This window comes from Neolamprologus brichardi, chromosome 5 (genome assembly GCF_056152115.1).
Source record: "Neolamprologus brichardi isolate AB-2024 chromosome 5, ASM5615211v1, whole genome shotgun sequence".
In the NCBI taxonomy this organism is placed as follows: domain Eukaryota; kingdom Metazoa; phylum Chordata; class Actinopteri; order Cichliformes; family Cichlidae; genus Neolamprologus; species Neolamprologus brichardi.
Genome location: NC_142108.1, coordinates 11515211 through 11535153, shown reverse-complemented (window position 1 = coordinate 11535153; position 19943 = coordinate 11515211). Strand labels below are relative to the sequence as shown.

The 19943-nt window shown below is 40.2% G+C and overlaps 1 protein-coding gene across 2 annotated transcripts in view; it reads right to left on the bottom strand.

Moving 5' to 3' along the window:
* Positions 1 to 19695, bottom strand: part of cpne5b (copine Vb) — a 130276-nt gene extending 110581 nt beyond the window's left edge. For both annotated transcript variants that reach the window (XM_087840652.1, XM_087840651.1), the window contains exons 1-2: positions 19657 to 19695; positions 19242 to 19514 (exon numbers count right to left, since the gene is read on the bottom strand). In XM_087840652.1, the coding sequence (XP_087696778.1) occupies positions 19242 to 19360 (119 nt within the window). In that variant the 5' untranslated portion in view covers positions 19361 to 19514; positions 19657 to 19695. The remainder of the gene's footprint in view (positions 1 to 19241; positions 19515 to 19656) is intronic.
* Positions 19696 to 19943: the final 248 nt, after the last annotated feature.

Genomic DNA, 19943 nt, shown 5'->3' with positions numbered 1-19943 from the left:
CATATTTTCAGATAAATAATTGTTGGAGAAGATAGGATTTTTGCACTTTGGGGTCCAATAAATGTAGAGCATGACAGGCAATCAATATATGCTGCTATGATGAAATGCTCACTGATATACAGGTTTAATCTCTAGGTAGCACATTAGGTATGATGTGGGTGTTAATTATCTTATTCTTAACTGATCTGCATTTCTGCTATCACTGGCACAAGCTACACTCACTGACCACTTTATTGGGTACACCTTTTCAGCTGCTCATTAGTCCAAGTTTCACCCAATCAGATCCAGACAGTCAGTGTATTTAGGCCTCGATATCGAGAAGATCGCTTCAGCTTCAAACCGTGCATCACAATATGGAAGAAAGTTGATGTACTTTGAATGTGGTATTGTTGTTGGTGCTAGATGGGCTGGTCTGAGTATTTCAGAAACTTTTAATATACTGGGATGCAACCATCTCTAGGATTTACAGAAAACGGTCCACAAAACACAAAAATCAAGTGAGCAGCATTTTTCTGGGAGAAGAATGACTTGTTAATGCCAGAGGTCAGAAAAGAATGGCTAGACTGGCTTAAGCTGAGAGGACGATAACAGTAACTCAAATAAGCACTGCAAATGTTAAACCTTGAAGCAGATGGACTATAGCAGCTAAAGACCAAATATAGGTGGTGATCCTGTCAGCTATCAGCTGAAAACTGAAGCTGCAATTTGCATGGACAAGTTGGACAATAGAAGACTGGAAAAGAATTTCCTGGTCTGATGAGTCTCAATTTCAGCTGCAACATTTGGATTGTAGGGACAGAATCTGGCAAAAACAATATAATGGTATTCAAACTACTGTTTTTGGAGGTATTAGAGTGATATAATAGTTTCTTGGCACACTTTGGGTCCATCATCACATCACAGACTACCTGAGTATTGATGACTATTTATGTGTGTTTTGATAGCTGCTTCCAGCAGGATAACATACCACATCAGAAAGCTCAGATAATCTTAAACTGGTTTCTTAAACATAACAATGAATTCTTTGTAATCAAACTGGCTTCATAATCACCAGCTCTTAAACCAATAAGCACCTCTGGGATGTGGTAGTACAAGAGATTCATATGATGGATCTGCAGTAACTGTGATCCTATCATTTTAACACAGACTAAAATCTCAGAGGAACGTTTCCAGTACCTTGTTACTATCAACGTGTGCCTAATCAAGTGGCCAGTTTGGTAAAATATTTAAAATTGCATCTTTAACAAGACACAGAACATGTAAGAATTGATATAATAAACAATTTGATAAATTCCATTGCAGAACACCAGCTACTGTAGACATATGATGGTACAAAGATGAAACAAATAAACTGTCATTGTGGTGCTTGTGAAGAAAAGCCTGTTTGAAAAGCTCACAGAGAGATGAAAAGAAAAGACGAGAAAAAAAACACTCCATAGTTACAGCTTAATTAAACACTAATATAAAAATAGACAAGTTCAACACAGTGAAGTTTCCCAATTATACTATAACTACATAAATCCTGTGACACAGACCTCAGACTAAGCAAATATCATGTCAGCGTACATAATAATAACACTTCATCATACCACAAGCTCACATTAACAATAATTGTTTTGATTGTTTTAGTTCCAGCTCCATCCAAATGGAGAACTGATTGGTTGTTTATAGGTAATGGATTAAGCTGATTACATATAGCAACTATTATGGTGTTGCTATATTTACAAAGGCATAAAGAAACTATGAAGCTATTTTATATATTTGATGATGCATTCTTTAAACACCTATGTACCATACAGCATTATTTCTTTTATTCAAATCACATTTCATTAGGGATACACTCTCATTCACACATTAATATAAAGTGGATCAGTAGTTTCACACACAGAGAAATGCATAAACTGTAAAGGCACTCAGCCATTGAGACAAAAGCAGGACAAAAGGCAGTATTAACTGAACCTTCAAACAGAACTTCCAGCCAGGAGGAGAGCAGCCTGGGTCTATTCAAAACTAGGTCTGCTGTAACAAAACCTCATCAGAGCAATTCTTTCTAACCATGTCAGCTGCAGAACCCACAGCAGATACCTTCCTGCACACCAGCCCCAAGTCAACAATGGTCCTTAAATCTGAAACCCAAAAATTCCTTCAGATGAGGTGCTCCTCTAAAACAATGTAGAAATGTCAGTGCTCCCACAGATGTTTTGCAAGGGTGGATCGGCTTCACACGAGCCCAGTAAAGTTAAACTGATGTAAACGGTCTTAAGAAAGCAGAGTTTTCAAGGCCTTATTCTTAAGGAGAATATGTCAGCAGGATTTCAGACTGTGGTAATTAGATCTCTCATAGTAACAGAAAAATTTCCTGATCCTTTCCCACAAGCACGAAATTTCAGCTATTTGAGGTCACTGCATTTTGCAAGGCAAAGCAAGAAAATAAAGTTTAAAAAAAAGTTTTTTATTAAAATGCTACATTTTTTCATAATGACGACAAAAGGTTGGTTTTTCAATTAGATGCACAGCCTGTGCTGCTCTAGTCTTAAATACGCCTTTTAAAGCAGGAATAAACTTTTCTCCAGGGCATCAGCAACGACTGCTATGGCATAAAATATTTACAGTGTGTCACCAGATTTGCATTAGGTGTTACATAATACATTTCAAAGGGATTCGCAGCACTGAAGGGGTTTCAAACTAACTTCCTGAAACACAACTTCCTTATGTAAATGAGGCTATGAAAAGATATGAGATGCACAGAGGCAGCGGAGGCAGGATTTTGGTATGTATGTCTCTGTGCACGAGGGAATTGGCGAAATCAAGAGAGTATGAATGTCAGAGAAAATGTAATGTAAGAACAAGCGACGGAGAAGCGAGAAGGTGTGTCAGGATGTGCGTGCGTGTGTGTGCGTGTGATGGAGTTGGAAAGAAAGACAGAGCGAGGGAGAAAAACGAAGTCCTCGGAGATTGTATCAGAAATAGTCTGACTATACCGGAGCTCCTCTTGCACAGGGAGAAGAAACGATGCTGCTATACAGACGCACAGACAATGCTGTCTCTATTTACAGAGATCTGACACAGACCGCAATAATTAGACAGCTCCTTTCCTCAAACCTGCAGGAGGTTCCTCATCACTGCAGCCTTTAACCGCCCTGAGTGCAGGCTGAGAAGAGGATGATAAATATCTAGGGATGAATGGCTGGTTTTGAAGAGGCGTTTCAAGCCATATAAATTGAGCTTATGAGATTCTCGGCCTGGAAAAGAGCGCAAGTCAGCAAAAAAGGCTGCTGCTGGCTATGAAGTACAACTTTGGGAGCTTGTGGATACACAGCCTAATTGTAAAATGATTTCAGATGATTAGCTCAGACTACTTTTGTATGTATGTATGTAATATCCAATACAGAGAAAACAATTCACTGCTCTCCACTAACTTGGCAAGTACCTTGGCTAACTACAGCAGCTTGCCAATGCAATAGCTTTCTAACAGCTAACAAAGACATGGGGTGCTAAAATATGGGGGGAGGTAATATTTTCAGCCAATATTTGATTATAATTCCTGCTTTGAGCTACATATTGTGAGGTTGACTGTTTCCCCTAGAGTGGGTGTGGTTTGCAGAGTATGGCACAGCGTGCAGTCGCTGTGGCATGCATATATAGACATATGAACATTCTTGCAGCAGAGCTGTGGCTATTCTCTGAATCCAAGTGTTACTGGAGCCCGGGTGTCTATAGGAAATGTACTCTGCTACTGTACTGCACACATTATAATAATATTTCCAGCACAGTAATCCCTGGAAATGTATGCACAAGAAAAGACAGAGCAAAAGGTTAACATTGAGGGTGTATTTTTTCTGGTGCAAGAAGGGCAGTTTGTTTGTGTGGGAGGAGTCTATACGGGATACATCCAGCCAAGGCTCTGTGCTTGACCTCGTGCTTGCCCACAATGCAACACAAGTCAAGATGAGGGGGAAGGTTTGTTTGTTTGTGTTACTATAGAAAAGGAGTACACAGAGCTGGATAAGTATCCTCTCCAGAATTACTGAGTAGATAAAGTGAAATGAATCTAAGCAAATTCAAAACATGCTTCTTTATTTAGATGCCCCTTAGCCTTTGCATAGCAGCAGCACCTATTCTTTGTGCTGTCTACAAAGAGACAACAAATGTACATACGCGCTTTACAACAGACTAACATAATACACTAAGATTAAAAAAACTATGAAAATCGAACAACTCAAAAGACTCTCGTGCTGTAATATCATTTAACATGAAACCCTAACGATTACACACCAAAGTACTCTTAGTGATTGTTAAAGTTTCTTCAGAAATACGCTTTCACCATTTTTTAAACCACTTATATTAAGTTCCCATGTTGTTCAATTTGAGTCAGAGGAGCATTTTTGCATTTCTTTGAATGTTATTGTGCATTACGGCACCTTTTTTAAAGTATTTTGCAATGTTCGTGTTTAGTCCTGGCTCTTCAACCTCTCATTCTGAATTATTGACTTTCAAGTTGTATTATTATTGATTATTTTTCAGCTACTCTATGGCTTTTATCATTTGAGTTTGGTGTTCTTGTTGACATAGTGTCGCTGTATATATATTGACTGGTTTTCTCGGTTTTACTTTTAGCAGTCGAGCTTAGTTGGTTGTTATTGTCTATTTTTGATTCCTGGTGTTTCAGATTGTTCCCCCCGTGTTTTCCCGTGGTTAAGTCTCCATCCTTGTCTTGCATGCATGGTATTTAGTTTTACTTTAACTGTCTCACTGTCTTTGACTAGTTTTAGCTGTGTCTTGCTACCCTGGAGTTTCCCCTCTCTTTGTCTATTTAAAGCTTTGGTTTGTCTTAGTTGCATCATTCTGTAATCATCTTGTCCTCTCAGGTCTGCATTTTTGTTTTACCCGGACTTAAGCTGTTGTCTTGGATTGCACACTTTGTCTAAAAATAGGTTTGTAGCAGCCCCTTATCCACACACTTTTTATTTTAGCAATACAGTTTCCTTTTTCTCCTTATTATTTTCTTATTCAGAGACCTTTGTAGTATATTTGTCAATGAGATTTCTACCATCCATTAGTCTGGGTTATTTTAATTCCTCATTGAACCCCTGGGGCCATAAATATTTTTAATAGTACAGGTTAGCGTTCGGAAGTCTAAAATCTAGGCTGTAATTTATCAGTTGCTTTATTTATTTCCTCTCCAATTATTGATCCGATTAATGGAATCACCTTGGGGTATAACATCTGTGTCTGCTGATGTCTCAACACGTATTTTTAAAAAAACACCCTGGCTTTCAAGTTGTAATTACTCTCACTGCTACCAGTCCATCTTTCAAATACCACGCTATTTTGAAACAGCATAAACAAGTAAAAAAATATCCCTACACCTTGAAGCTCCAGCATTGATTCCTATATGTTTTAGCATCTCTGTGGCTGGTTTGGAATTTATGCGCATGTTTCGACTCGGCAAAAAAAGCAGAGCAACCAAAAAACTAGTGAATAGAAAAATCATGCAATCTCCAGGCCTCAGCCAGTGGGTTTGAACTCTGAATTAATTTTGGCAAAAAAAAAGAAAAGAAGAACAGAAAAGAAAAGAAAAGAAAAGAAAAGAAAAGAAAAGAAAAGAAAAGAAAAGAAAAGAAAAGAAAAGAAAAGAAAAGAAAAATGGCTTTTTAAGCTTCAAAAAATCCTGCTGTTTCGAAAATATGAGGACAAATGGACTGAAGAAAAACAGAAACAAGGTGTTTGTTTTTTCCCAAGGACATTTAAACAAGGATTGGTTGTAATATGTTGGTTATGAAACATCTTGAAGAAAAAAATCACTGCCTGGAACAAAAAGATTGGTATTAACTTCATTTGGTAAGTTAGAAGACAGTGGCATATGACCAGAGAAAGGAGTGAATAGATGAGGAAGGGATGATAAGGTAATATAGAGGAAGCAATATAAGAAAATGTGGAGGTGGAAGAAGTAGGGTAATTGGTTTATAAGGCAGGACGAGGAGCACTGGGTAAAGCAGAGTGTTATTACAGCTAGATGATGCATCACGAACCATTCACTGGCCCTTCATCTCTGTCCCTCATCTTATCACTGTCCTGTCATTTTTCTTTATTATCTCTTTGTCTTATTTGACTAATAGAAAAATGTAATACATTCTATAAGTCCTTCAATACATCACTGTGATATAGTCAGTCATAGATCATAAAGTTTAACATAATTGGCCATACCTTGCCTATAAATAAGAGCCTCTCATCCGTCTTGCACCAATAACAAAGCCACTAGCAGCAGCAATTCATAAATAAAGGACTCCTCATAGCTTCAGTCATATGAGTCCAAACTGTAGTGCTGGTATTGCTTTAGCGTCAGATCGATGGTAGAACCAAGCAAGATCGTTTTTCCCACCAGCTGTTGAATTATTCAGCCCACGACTTCCTCTGGGGAGATTCCTGCTCAGCCTGCCAGACAGAAACAGCAAGCTCACAGCCTGGCAGGGAAGCTTGGGATTGTCACAAAATTCCTAACAGCACGGTGTGTACTGTGTCTGAAGACAACAGAGGTCATGTAACAGACAACAGGGCATACTGTATGTTTACAGCCGGAACAAAATGCACTTTATTGGACGCTTACAGTTTGCATCATCTGTTTTTTGTGACCTGAAAAATATTATGTGCAACTTTTAATGCAAACGCATATAAGCTCGGGTCTGTTTTTCCCAATGAACAGGAAAAGCATCTGCTTCTCTGCAATTGAAAAACTACCAAGGAAGTTTCAGCTCTCTGCTTCTACAACTTGCAAATGCAGCAAGATTCTTGAGATGAAAAGCAAAATGGAAATGAGAGCAAGTCCATACTGTAAAACTAATATCCAGGGAGAAAAAGTTTGGAAACTGCTTCAGAGTAAGTTAATGTGCATCAGTGAAGTGTGTCACTGTAGAGTGAAGATTTCATTGTCAGATGTCCACCTCTGCCCCCCCCCCCCCCCCCCAAGACGTGTTCTTTTAGCTAACAAGCTACACTCGATTTCACAGAGACACAAACAACACACACACGTCTTAACATGAAGTAAGGCTCTAAAGAATGCTTTCAAATCTGCGAAGCTCCATGTCTTCTAAGAGGTTTTAATCCAAAGGTTAACAGGCTAACATGCTACTATTTAGAAGGCGACAACACACACTGCACAAGTTAAACAGAGACATTATTTTCCTGATTTGTAATCCTTTTAGAATTGAATGTGCTTAAGCTACTGTAATCCATCCAATTCTGTATAGACAGACACTTTATTAGGTCCACTTTTCTAGCATTGGGTTTTACCCACATTTACCTTCAAAACTGCCTTCATTCTTTGTGGCATAGATTTAACAAGGTGCTCACAGACTTTGGATCATGGAGACCACGTCACACAGTTGCTGGAGATTTGTTTCTGCACACCCTTGATATCATTGTCCCGTGCCACCACATCCCGATTGGACTGAGGTTTGGTGACTGTGAAGACCGTTTGAGTACAGTGAAAAAACTGTATTGTTCAATGAGCCAGTTTAAGATCATTTGAGCTTAGTGACAAGTTGTGTTATCAGCATCAAAGATGGTACACTGCGCTCATAAAGAGAACATAGGGCATAGTCACCACCAATATTCAGGTAGGGTGTGGCAAGGAAATGTCCTCCATACCATTACATCCCCAGCAATGTGACGCGCTGATACGAGGCAGGCTGGATCGATGCTTTCATGTTGTTCAAGCCAAATTTTGACTTTGCCATCTGAATGCTGCAGCAGAAATCAAAACTATTCTCCATTTTTGGTGAAATTTTAGCATCATTTTTTTCTGTTTTTAGGAGAAGGGAGTGGCACCTGGTGTGAACCTCTGCTGCTTGTGTCACATGTTGTGCATTCACAGATGCCTTTCTGCATACTTTGGTTGTAACAAGTGGTTATTTGAATTACTGTTTTCTTCCTATCAGCTCAAAACAGTTTGGACATTCTCCTCTAAAATCCACCATCAAGAAGGCATTTTCTCCCAGAGAACTGCTCTAAATCTATCATTGTACCTTAGATATAAAAAAGGAGCTCTGAAAGCTTCCAGCTTAGATTTGCAGAAAAATCGCAATATATAGTAAATGTCAATATCTCTGAAATAAAATAACTTCATAAGTCCATAATGTCTTAGCTGCTTTGAGAAGTTTTCACTCCTTTCAGTGTAGGGCTAAGAAACTGCTATCCTTTCATTACAGCAGTCCTTGGAGTGGAGAACTAACTTATTTTAAGAGATGACAGAAAAATGTTTATTCAGCTATATGTGCAGTTATTTGAGTCCAGAAATGATCCGTAACAATAACTGTCCTAAACCATCACATCTGCAATCAATAGGCAGCCTAGAGAACAAGACAGGCACTCACACACACACACATATTTTTTTTCACTCATTCATTATCTATTTTCCCTCAGGGCGTTGGTAGCTCCATAATCAAAACTAGTCATCTCACCCACACACTTTTCACACTCTCCAGTTTTGCTGTACCACACATGCCCATCTTGCCCAATCATCCTATCCCGCACTGAAGGGCTCAGAGCCAGAGCTGAAATAGCCCTGCGGCCTGAGAATAGGCAAACAATTTCACATCTACTCTGAGGAGTGAATTCAATCGTGCATCATTCACTACAAGATGCTGACGGCCCAACAGTTTGTATAAACAACGACACTGTTAGACTGCTTTCATTCATTTTTTTTAACTCTCGCTTGTGATAAAAATCTTAATACCTGACTTCATTTGGAATTTCTGGCTTTAGAGTGTCAACAAACAGCTTTTAACAGGCACAGTTAGTGAAGAATTCAAAAAAGCGTTAAACAAAACACTCCCACCTATCACAAGCTGAACGTGGTATCCATTTGGCATCTTTTTCCAATGCAGTGAAACACCAGTTTAATGTCATTTTACAACTTGAGGAAGAAGACAAACTTGCATACCTGCGTATGATGGTGTCATGCGTCTGGTGGGGTGACACATGGCACCAACCAAGAACTCCAACCACAAGACAAGCATTCAAGTCCTCTCTTGGACTGCTTTACCTTACAAACCTTTGTTAAAAATTAGTTTTATTAAAAGACAGACTTACCCAACAAGGTTCTTTGACATTTTTTTAGTTACCATGGTTATAATGTATGTCCTTAGCAACCAAAGTAACTCGACCCACAATATTAGAGAGTCTCACGCTGCCCTACATACTGAAGAATTACGCTGAGGTGCACAGCATATTACTGTGAAGCTTACAGGTCACAATGAAACGCCAAGTGACGCTATTGGAAATTTAAAAAGTGACTTTTAATAAAAAATGATCTTATCGGATTTAGTTAAATTAGACACACACTAATAGATGTATGACTTCAATTCAACACAGCAATATGTTTGCTGATAAAACGCTCTGGGAAAATTAGCATCAGAGCCAACCAGCACATACCAGTAACAGACTAAGCTCATGAGCTAAGGCGTATCGCAAAATATTTCTAATTATAAGCTCCACAGATACAAATTCAAATCATTCTGTCAAGAAATGTGTTCAAAGACTAACACGGCCATTACAAAAACTTCTGAATGAGCATGTTGCTGATGAAATGCTGCAATGTGTTTAAAGCTTTTGTGGCAGGAGCCAGCCCATTGAGAGTCAGATAGCTCTAAGCAACTAGTTAGCTGAGTGTTATAGTATTATTGACCCACCAACAAATGGAGGTCCAATCAGCTGTATGGGTATCCCATTCGAAACTAATTAGTTCAATGAAGTGAATTAAAATGCATCACCCGCAGTGTCTGGGTGCCCGTTAAGGTGAAAAACATCATCTTTTTAGTTGCCAGGTGATGATAGCTGTCCATAGCTGTGACTCACCTTCCTGAATAGCTCCGACTGAGAGCTATTAAGCTCCCATTACTCCATCACATATGTCGAGGACAGATGCTCCTACCACAGCACAATGGGCGCGATTCCCGCACGGTAAATGGCTGTTCGTGCACCTGTCTTGTTTATTAGAAGCTTTTGATTTTTAGTGCATTTTATTGTTGAGTTTTATTGTTTGACTTCAGATGCATAAACTGAATCTTTGTCAGGTATGTCTGTCTTTCAGATGACTTTGGAAACTCACCAGACACTATTACAGCTCCGCTGGAAGGGATTTCATGCATATCCCAAATGACCCAAGTACAAACAGTGACTTCTCGTTGCACAGAAGGCACAGCGAATCTTTGAGTTAGTGGGTTTTGTATACATATTTTATATTCCACATTTATTACTGATCTCCTGGCCCTGTACACTATCTACAACCAAAATGCATTTTGATAGCTCCAGTACATTGTTGGCTACTGCTGGTCTGAATAACATGCAAGTACCTAAAAGCATTAAACAGGTAACATGCATCTGTTTTCTCAACAAACACCACTATCATGTTGAGTGCCTGCAGATATGTGTCCAAAAGCTCCAGCTGAAAAGCCAAATGAATCCAATTATGGAATACCATAATAAGACTCGTGAGATACCAATACTAATCCCAAAGTCCAGTGCTACTTTGACAAAATGCTAATAAGGTCTCTGACACAAGTAAGCTATAGACCTTGCGCAAATATTATTACAAGATCCTACAATTAAACAAACTATTTAGGTGATGTGTGAGCCTCCGCATGCAGATCAAACATGCACATATATATTAATCCCTACCTTCAAAGCACACTAAGACAACAAATTACTGATTTCCCAGTAGGGACAGTATGTATGGAAATGAGTAAATGCCTGGTTTGAATATGGCTGTGTCTGTGTTATTCCAGCACATAGCCACGCTTCAAAAATAATGGTCCTATGTTGCGAATCTTTTTATAATATCAAAATATGCCATTTAATCAGTTTGAACCCTGCACCCTCCCGTATTGTTTGCTTTTGTCTGGAAATAAAGATATGAACACCAGAGCTTTCGCTCATCAGAACAGATCTGACTGTAGCAACACTGATAAGATGAGGATTAAAAAGAGCTAAAGTCGAAAAGGAAATAAAAAAGTGTCTACCTTGTAACGAGGAAAATTATTCTGAAGGTTTTGGGTCAAAAGCAAGCATTGCAGGTATATATCACATAAATTATGGAACACGGCTGTGAAAAGATTCCTTATCGGGGAATCAGTTAAGCTAAAACCTGCTAAGAATGGGTTTGGGGAGCATACTAGAGCTTTGTAAAGAAAAATATGTAATTGGAGCTATGTTTATGTTTCTCTGGAAAAAAACCTAATCAATTTCACTGTCACCAAAGTCACAGTGAGGTTGCATTTCAAAGGGCTTAGCCACGGCACCCTTTCTCCACCTCAACTTGAAATTAATTTTTGCCCTCTAACATGTTTACTGGTCACAGTGTAGCAATTTAGGACACCAAGCAAGGCTTTTAGGTGATCCTCCATTTCTCCAGTCCTTTATCATAAATTTGACTTTGTCTTCCCATGACTTCCCTCCTCCTGCCAGAGACCCAGCAAGTCCTGTCAGCCAGAGAGCACAGATCAAAGCCTCGTTCCAGCCTCTCAGCCACTAAAGCCAGCATGACAGTGAACCATCATTAACACTTGAGGAGAGTGTTACCCTTCTTCCTCTGAACTTAACATCGCCTATGTTCAGTGGCTGTCGTCAACGGTCTCACCAGGCCTCGTTGGCATTCAAGGAGATTCTCTCTCACTCTGGAGTAAGAGCTGCAAGATACGAGCTTGATACGAGCATTCAGGATGGAAGAATTTGATGGCTGCAGGAATGAGACAGTTAATTCTCAGTAGCAGGGCTGACAGAGCTGATTATAGGCATTGCTCTGTGAAGATGCTGACAACTGAACAGTGCTGCTGTCAGGGCTGGAGGGGATTATTGGGTGTAGGGCGAAGAGTGACGGATGAAAATTAGCATCTTTATAATATCAGTGTAATAATAGTGAACAAAAAAAACACAAGGCAGTTTTTTAGGGGCAAAAGATGATGACATTTTGTTTTTCATTCATATGAAACAAATGAGTGGGCAAAGAAAACATTGCTTTTAAAAGGTGGATTCAAGGTCTTGACATGTGCACATTTAATCTCTTCTGTATGCCCACAGTCCATTTTATTGATTTACTGAAAGCATTAGTCACAGCCTGTCTATCAGTGCACACAAGGCACTGTAAAAGGAATTTAAAAAGGCAAAAAAAAAAAAAAAAACACTACAAAACATAGTAAATGCATCAATTCACTGTGTTGGTGAAGAAATTAGAGTGTAGAAAACGCTCGATTGGTTCTGCTAGGTCAAGAAAAGAGAGTGCTTCATGCTGTAACAGAATCTAAATGTCCTTTTGCAAGCAAACAGCTCCACACAGACGCAAAAAAATACAATGTGCTTTTTGTAGATCAATGCAAAAACAACAAAGCCAGAACCGCTCCTGATGTGTATTTAATCTGTGCTGCTTCCACACTTCACACACTGGTTTAATTTGACTCCCAAGTGAACTGTTGCTGTTATAGAACAGTCTTAGCACTCATACATGCATGCCAGCGATCGCACAGCTGTTTACTGGTTAGCTACAAAAATCCAGCAAAGCGGGACAGGAAGAAAAGTGAGGTTATCAGGTACTGTCTCAAGATTTTGTGTTTTGGCCCCCAAAAGGACACGGCTGTGTAGGAGGTAGTTACAGTCAGAGTGGCACTGGAGCAGCCTCGTCAGTGTTGCAGGTGTTAGAGTGCCATATGGTCCTAGGTGGTAGCTCATCTTCAGCTTACACAGAGGGAAACTTAAGAAGCACAGAGTAAAAGGAAAAGGAATGATATCAGTGTAGCCTCAACAAGCACAACGAAATGTCATAAGACTGTTCCAGAAAATAAGAAACTAAACCTAAACTATAAGGAGAAACTGCAAGAGCAGAATGACTATAGTTTAACTGTTAGGATCGTTGTTCTCCACCGTTATATAAAGCTTCAGACAGTAGATCACCTCTGGGGTTTCTTGTTTTTTTTTGTTTTTGTTTTTTTAGAGAAGATGTGCATATTTTATTTGAGAGACATTTGTCTTAAGAAACACGTCTTTACTTCTTTTTTCCTTTTGCTCCCTTGTTTCAGCTTGTTCAATTTAAGATAAATCTAGTTTTATTTTTGTGGCTTGCTCTGCCTAATGACCATGGCTCACTGTAATTAGCAGAATATTTAGAGTAATGGTCTGGAAATTCCTTTTTAGAGCTTGATTTATATATAAACATAAAAGCTTTGTCCAGCTGCTCCCATATTCACAAAGGCCCCAAAGGCAGATTAATCCACGTTAGATTTGCAGTTCTGCTGGAATCTTTTGCACGGATAGAAAATTAAGGAAATAAAGGGATAATGCTACAATCACACTGGGAAAAACATGGGTTACAGACCATGAACAAAATTACTGCCACCATGTGCAATGAAGTTGTGACCATGTTGCCTTTGAAATTGCTTCAAAGGCTTGATGCATCAGTGTGGGGGGGAAAGGAATCAGTTTGCTATCAGTTTAAAACTGAGTGGGAGTTTGTTTTTTGTTTTTTATTTTATATCACAGAATAGAGTATTTTATGAAGAATTTGACATAATTTGCCATTTAAATTATTGTAGGGGTTAAAAGTCATTTTTAACAAAGATTTCAAATTATATTTTCAATAGCAAAGCAGACTAAAGTGTTTTATTACCAAGTCCTTGAGTTATTTAAATTAAACTCCACTTCCCTTGCCTGAGGTGTTAGATAGTGGCTGTAACTGATATTGCAGTTAGTTGTAATTGATACATGATGAAACACCAATACATCAGATGACTTTGAGAATTGTGACAATCTGAAAAGGTCCTCTGTTTCAAGACTGCAAGAAACCTAAAAAGAATTATCCCCTGAAATGTTATTTAGTTGCATTAAACAGCGGCGACAGGGTTAAATATACAAAAACACAATTTTTCATTGGCATCAAGTTTAGAACAAGCAATTAACAGGGCTGTCTTTGAAAGAAAACCCATGTAGACAGAAAATGAACATGCAAACAGTAACTGTAAAAGCCACAGCCAACCAGGACCCTTCTCACTATGAAGCAACAGTGCTAACTACTCTTCTGCAACCTTTATCACAGTATTTGATGGTGATGTATTGGTGAAACCAAGAGCTGAGTAAATGTTAGGCCCGATTCACCAGGTGGTCATAGACATGAATGATGATTCTCCTTCAAACTGCTAGGTGTTTAAATATGCACCTGTGTGCCATAGATATGCCAACTGTATGTTCACAACCTGTTTATATTGCCCACAGATCATTACTGTGTTGTGCTTTCTCATTTACTTCTGTTGCTAACATTTCAATAAAGCATCACATCAGGTACTAAGACAAACCTGCAGTCTGTTTGTAAACTTAACCTGCTGATAGGAGCAGAAATATTCTCAATAAATACAATTACTTTTTTACTCCCCCCCCCCCCCCCCCTCTTTTTTCAGGGTGGTGTGAGGTGTGGGGGGTCTTCTTATTGAATTTACATCCCTGCCTTCCAGTTACTGTGCAATGATGAGTGTATCCAGCTCACTGTGTTTCTCATCTCAGCCTTTCTTTATCTACATCCTAACCATCCACACTATCTTTCCTTCCCTACCTCTATTTCTCTTTTCCCCACACAGCCTAACAAACTAAAGTCAGTTAGGCTGTGTGACATTGTGCAGTGTTCTTTCTCTGTAGTGTTTAAAAATTACTGTGTGTGTGTGTGTGTGTGTGTGTGTGTGTGTGTGTGTGTGTGTGTGTGTGTGTGTGTTTCAGAGAGAGAGAGACACAGAAAGAGGTTTGTCTTACATTTCACAGCAGTGGGTAGTCATCTGGAAGATAATTATATTGTGGTTTGCAAAGCTGAGCTCATGTTTTATACACAGCATTCTTCATGAGGCTAATAAGCTTCAGTGAAGCTTGTGGTGCAGTACACATTCACACTAAAAGAGCTCAGACCGAGAGAGACGCAATGTGAAAGGCAAGGGAAACCAGAGTGATAATAAGCAGCGGTGCAGGATCTCCTTAGGGCTTTTCTACGCTCCGTGAGACGCTTTCTGTCCCAGATCTGTAAAGGAAGCTAGCAGATGCTTAAAACAGGGCTCTCATAAGTACAAGTTTCTATATGCAGATGCAGACCATCCAGGCATTTAGCAGAGGAATTTAATCACCGCAACACATGCACTGCCTGCACTCAAAACCAAGCTGTGAAATCCCACATCAACCCCACCACCACCACCTCCTGTTAGCAAACTATGCTCTAACTACAAGAATAGAATTATTATATCACTACCACAAGCCACCAATTAAAGTAAAATTCAGCAGCTACAAGATCTATCTTCAGCCTTAGGGAAGCCCTTAGATTAGAAGTCGCTCTCGAAGAAAAGGACGATCCATTAATGGTATAATTGGGTCTCCGCACTGCATTCAGTCGATGTGAACTTTGACCCAGCGCTCTGTAGAAATCACACCTCACTTCTCTTAACTCCAATCAGTCCCTTGCTTGTACAGAGCTGTGCAAACATTTGGGGCACTTTCCCAGCCAACCGGGAAGGGTCACAAATTACAAATTAATTTGACACCATGGCTATGATCCCAGAAATGCAAAGACTATGTTCCCTGACAAGAAGACGAGGAGAACAAGGAGCCTAACTCTACGCAAGAACTGCAATCTGGCAAGTACCTTGTAAAACTCTGGTTAAGCAAATCTTTAAGACAGCTCCGGCTGTTTGGGTTTTTTTATTTTTCAATTTTTTCATCCGTGTATGACTTCTAAATTAGAACTCCTCAAACCATTATTATTGAAATTATCCTCAATTTAGGAAAAAACAAAATCTAATGCTTTTTGAGCCCTATTAACTCTATTGTTATTAACTGTCCCAAAATTAACATCCTTTCACATTTTAAAATGACTCCAGTAAATTTTAAACTTAACCGCATGCTCCGACTGTGCCCCTGTGTGTGCCTTTCATGTATGAATATTTCATCACCTAAACTCAGCGCATATCCTTTTTCTTTTTTTTTTTGCTGAAAAACAGATTAAAGGTGATATCTGAAAAACCCTAAATGTAATTTATCAACACCAGAGCATTTTAAAGGTTTGACAGGCTCTTCCAACCATCGGAATTAAATAATGAAGCTTTTTATCTCGTGCCCTCCTCCAAATGATGTTAGCCAGGTGATTGCCATTGAGTTGAGGTGCTAGAAAGCCCTTCATGTTCTCTGTTACTGAATGGTAATGAATGGCAAAAACGAATGCTAGGTCCAACCACTGGTCTACAATGGCAGCTTCGAAATGCAGCTCATACTCTGGGCTTATGTTTATGCAAGCTCCAACACTGTAACACAGCAACACATCATGCCAGGTGAGTCTGCTGCTTTTCACCGTATCACTCTTGGCAGCTGACAGACCTGCTCCTCAATAAACAAGCCAGTCAGTGTCCCCAGAGCTGACTGGGAGACTGGTAAATGGCCTTAGATGCATAAGTACTGCTTTATTTTGTTGAACTGACTGGACAGTTGGAAAATGAAGCAAATGGCAAAGAGGGATATAATAAAGGGCTGAATGAAAGCCGAGCTTTTCCACTGCATTTCTGTTCTAGTGCAGGTTGCGCCCTCTTTTCATCACTGACCTTCAGAAGATGACCATTGACTGGCAATCCCTGTTGGTGTGTAAACACCATTTTAAGAGAAACCACACGTTCAGTGTTGGCCCCCAATATTTTTTCTTCTTTCTGCCGTGTCAAACTGTCTCACCGGTCTTTCATTTCCAAAGGCCAGGCTCTCTCACGAAACAAATGTGCCGCAAGTTACACATCACCATGCTCGCATAAGCGAGCAATGCAAGCATGGTGACAGACATAACCGAAGGACTGTCAGCGATGTGTCGTAGAAGCTAAATCTATTTGGTGAATATTCAGAAGAGCTTCTGATTGGAAAAGGATGATCTCTTTTATATGACAAAAATGTCCTACCACCCCAAATCTCTCATGCTTCTCCTTGCCTTGAATTAAAGACATTTCAATTCTTGTCATTTTCCCTCTTTTTCCCTGATCCTGTGCCCGCTCAGCGCTCTCTGTTTGTCACTGGTCCTGATAATAACACGGTGTCAAAAGCAGGGGGTGCAGCCTGTAATAGGGGGTATTAACCCGGAGGGAACGACTATCATCATGGTTTCGAGGTTTCAGAGCGCGCACGGACATGATGACAAAGGGAAAACTGCATAGAAGAGCCAACGGGGAGGCTCATCTCCTCAATAGGAATCTGAGTCACACAACATCTGTACAAAGGATTTAGAGGATTTGTGAGGCCTTGAACTGTTATTAGAAGTATTTGACTGTGACAGAGAGATTTAACTGTTGATTTCCTCTGCTTCAATTGCGGCTGATAGAGTAGCCTGTTATTAGCTATTACAGAGAGCAGGGATTGTAGTCCACAAAGCAAAATCCCTACTATGGGGTTATGTGAGCAACCTTTTGCACTCTTAAGGTGTGTGTAGCTCATTAGCATTTAATCCTATGTGTGGCATGATCACAGTAAGGACAAGCCCTTACCCTTACAAGTAGAGAGCTTGTAGCGCTTGATTTGAGTATGTATGAGTATAGACCATTTATGTACAGGTAAAGACCATCTATACATCTTCCTGCCTTTAATAAAAGTCTAAATTACCAAGACATCAAACATAAGATGAACTCGTAGCTTTTGGAACTCTCGATCTGTCTCACAGACACAAACAAGGCGGCAGTGAAGCAGGAGGGAGATGCATCGACCTTCTCCTTTCAATTAATGATTTCCTCTCAACAAACTCCTCTTCTTTCTGCCAGGAGGGTTGTGCACCACTGCTTTGGTTTTCTCCCTCTTTTTTTTTTATTTTAATCACACATCAGCACAAATGTACACACATGCAGAGGAACCATTTGCATATATGCTTGGGCTTGTCAGAATGGGACTCATTATTTACCTGAATGGTGCTTAATTGCGTATCAGCAATGATATAATTCCATTCGCCTCATCATTACAGGCTGAGAAACATCAAAATCCAAGAGCGTGCAGGGCTTTCATTGGTAGGCAACCAGTTTGCTACCCATTCGTCATCTAAGCTGATTCCCCACCATCGCCCAGCAGCACAACGGCTGTTCATTCAGTAAATTCCAAGCAGGGCTATGTTTTGGGGTTTTTTTTGTTTTTTTTACTCTGAGACGAATAATGTGGCAGCGAGCTTCTCTGAACGCCAGAAAGCGCATCAATAATGCACACGCAGCTTGTTATAGCTCAAACTCACTCTGCTTCAGTGGCTCACCAACCCAAAATCCAGCATCAAAGACCAGAAACATTTATGTGTGGTTCAGTGTGTATGTGCATGTGTGTGTGCGAAGATGCTCACACATGCCAGCACTGGAGTGTCTGAGAGGTGAAAGACATTGAAAGCCTTGACTTTAAAACCTTCTTCTAATGGGAAGAGGAGTGACTGTCTATTCTCACTGAACGAGCGCTGTAGGGAGATTCATTTGGTGAGGGTGGATTTCTCTTCCTGAGAGGCTTTCTGAATCCTTTTGTACTGAAAAATAATAAAAATGGGAGTAAGCTTGATGCCAAGGACACGGGCGCTGTGTGAACGTGACGCAAACCTTTGAGTCTTTAACATCCACTACTTTTTAAAGAGTGTAGGGGAGGTAAGAATGAGGCTTTTAGTGTTCTGAAAGCAGCCAGCGGTTACAATGGGCACAGCATGAAAGAGGCTTCTGGTTGAAAAGATGTCACATTAAATGATCTGTCTAATATGTAATTATTACCATGTTTGGTGATGTATTATGTCACATGGAATTATTTTGTCCTCAAACAGTGTTTCAACAAAAAGAGCTGGCAGCATGAAAGATTTCCTCCCAGATTTTACCTTGAATATGTATACACAGGGAAACGAAATAATCTGATGTTGTGCACATTTTCAGACACTTTTTTTGATGGCAAATTGGAAATACCTGAAAAGTTCAAGGGAAATTGGAACTTTTTCTCAGATAAATGCACACACGTCTTACACTGAAAGTTTAAGTAGAAAAAAAATGATACAAACAACTTTCCTTGTAAACCAAACCATGGAAACTAACGGTCTGCACAGCAAAATCTGCAGCTACACGTATAGGATGAGTTGGGTGGGGCGCTTTTCACAACTTTTCTAGCACAGGTCTAACATGCAGTCCAAACACCGAACTTTCCTGACCGCCGGTGGTCCGCTGCGCTCTCCGCTCTCTGCCGACGCGTCGACTCACCTACAGGAGACGGTAATCTCTACTTTGGTGGCCGGAATATTGCCGGTGATCGGGTCGAAGTCGTACACCGATGACGTGTCTTCCAGCTTGTCCATAACGTCTCCTTCCATCATGTCCATCGCCAGAGCTCGTGGTGGCTCGGGTGTGATCCGAGAGGCGCACAGCCTGGCGCCGGCGGTGCGCAGCGAGTCTCCGGTGACTCCTGATAACAGATCAGAGACCAGACGGCCTCCGGTCCGACCGGGTGAGGCAGCCACTTCACAAATGTTGAAGCTGGAGAGGATGGAGAGGAGAGTACCCAGTGAGGGAACACCCAGGGGAAAAAAGGAAAAGGGCGCACTTGGTTAACTCTGCGCAGCGTAAATACTTATTTTTTTTTCTTGATTTCTGAGATTACTGTTGCGCTTTCACCGACCTGCTGGACGTCACATGGAGAAGTGGACCGCGCTCTGCTTTTGTCTTCACCGTGTGCGCACAGCGGAGCGTGTGAAGAGGAATGACTACATACACTTAAACCCACCCATCCTCCTCCCACACGGAATTACAATCAAGTGCTGGCAACCCTGTACACTGGCGCTGCTGTTGTCACCCTGCAACATCCTGTGTAGCCTCCTCTTCAGCGTGCACTCGAGTGTCAGTCATAGCAGATGATTAATTGATGTTATTTTGTATTTTGGACTTTTTCTAAGGCGTGGCATCAAA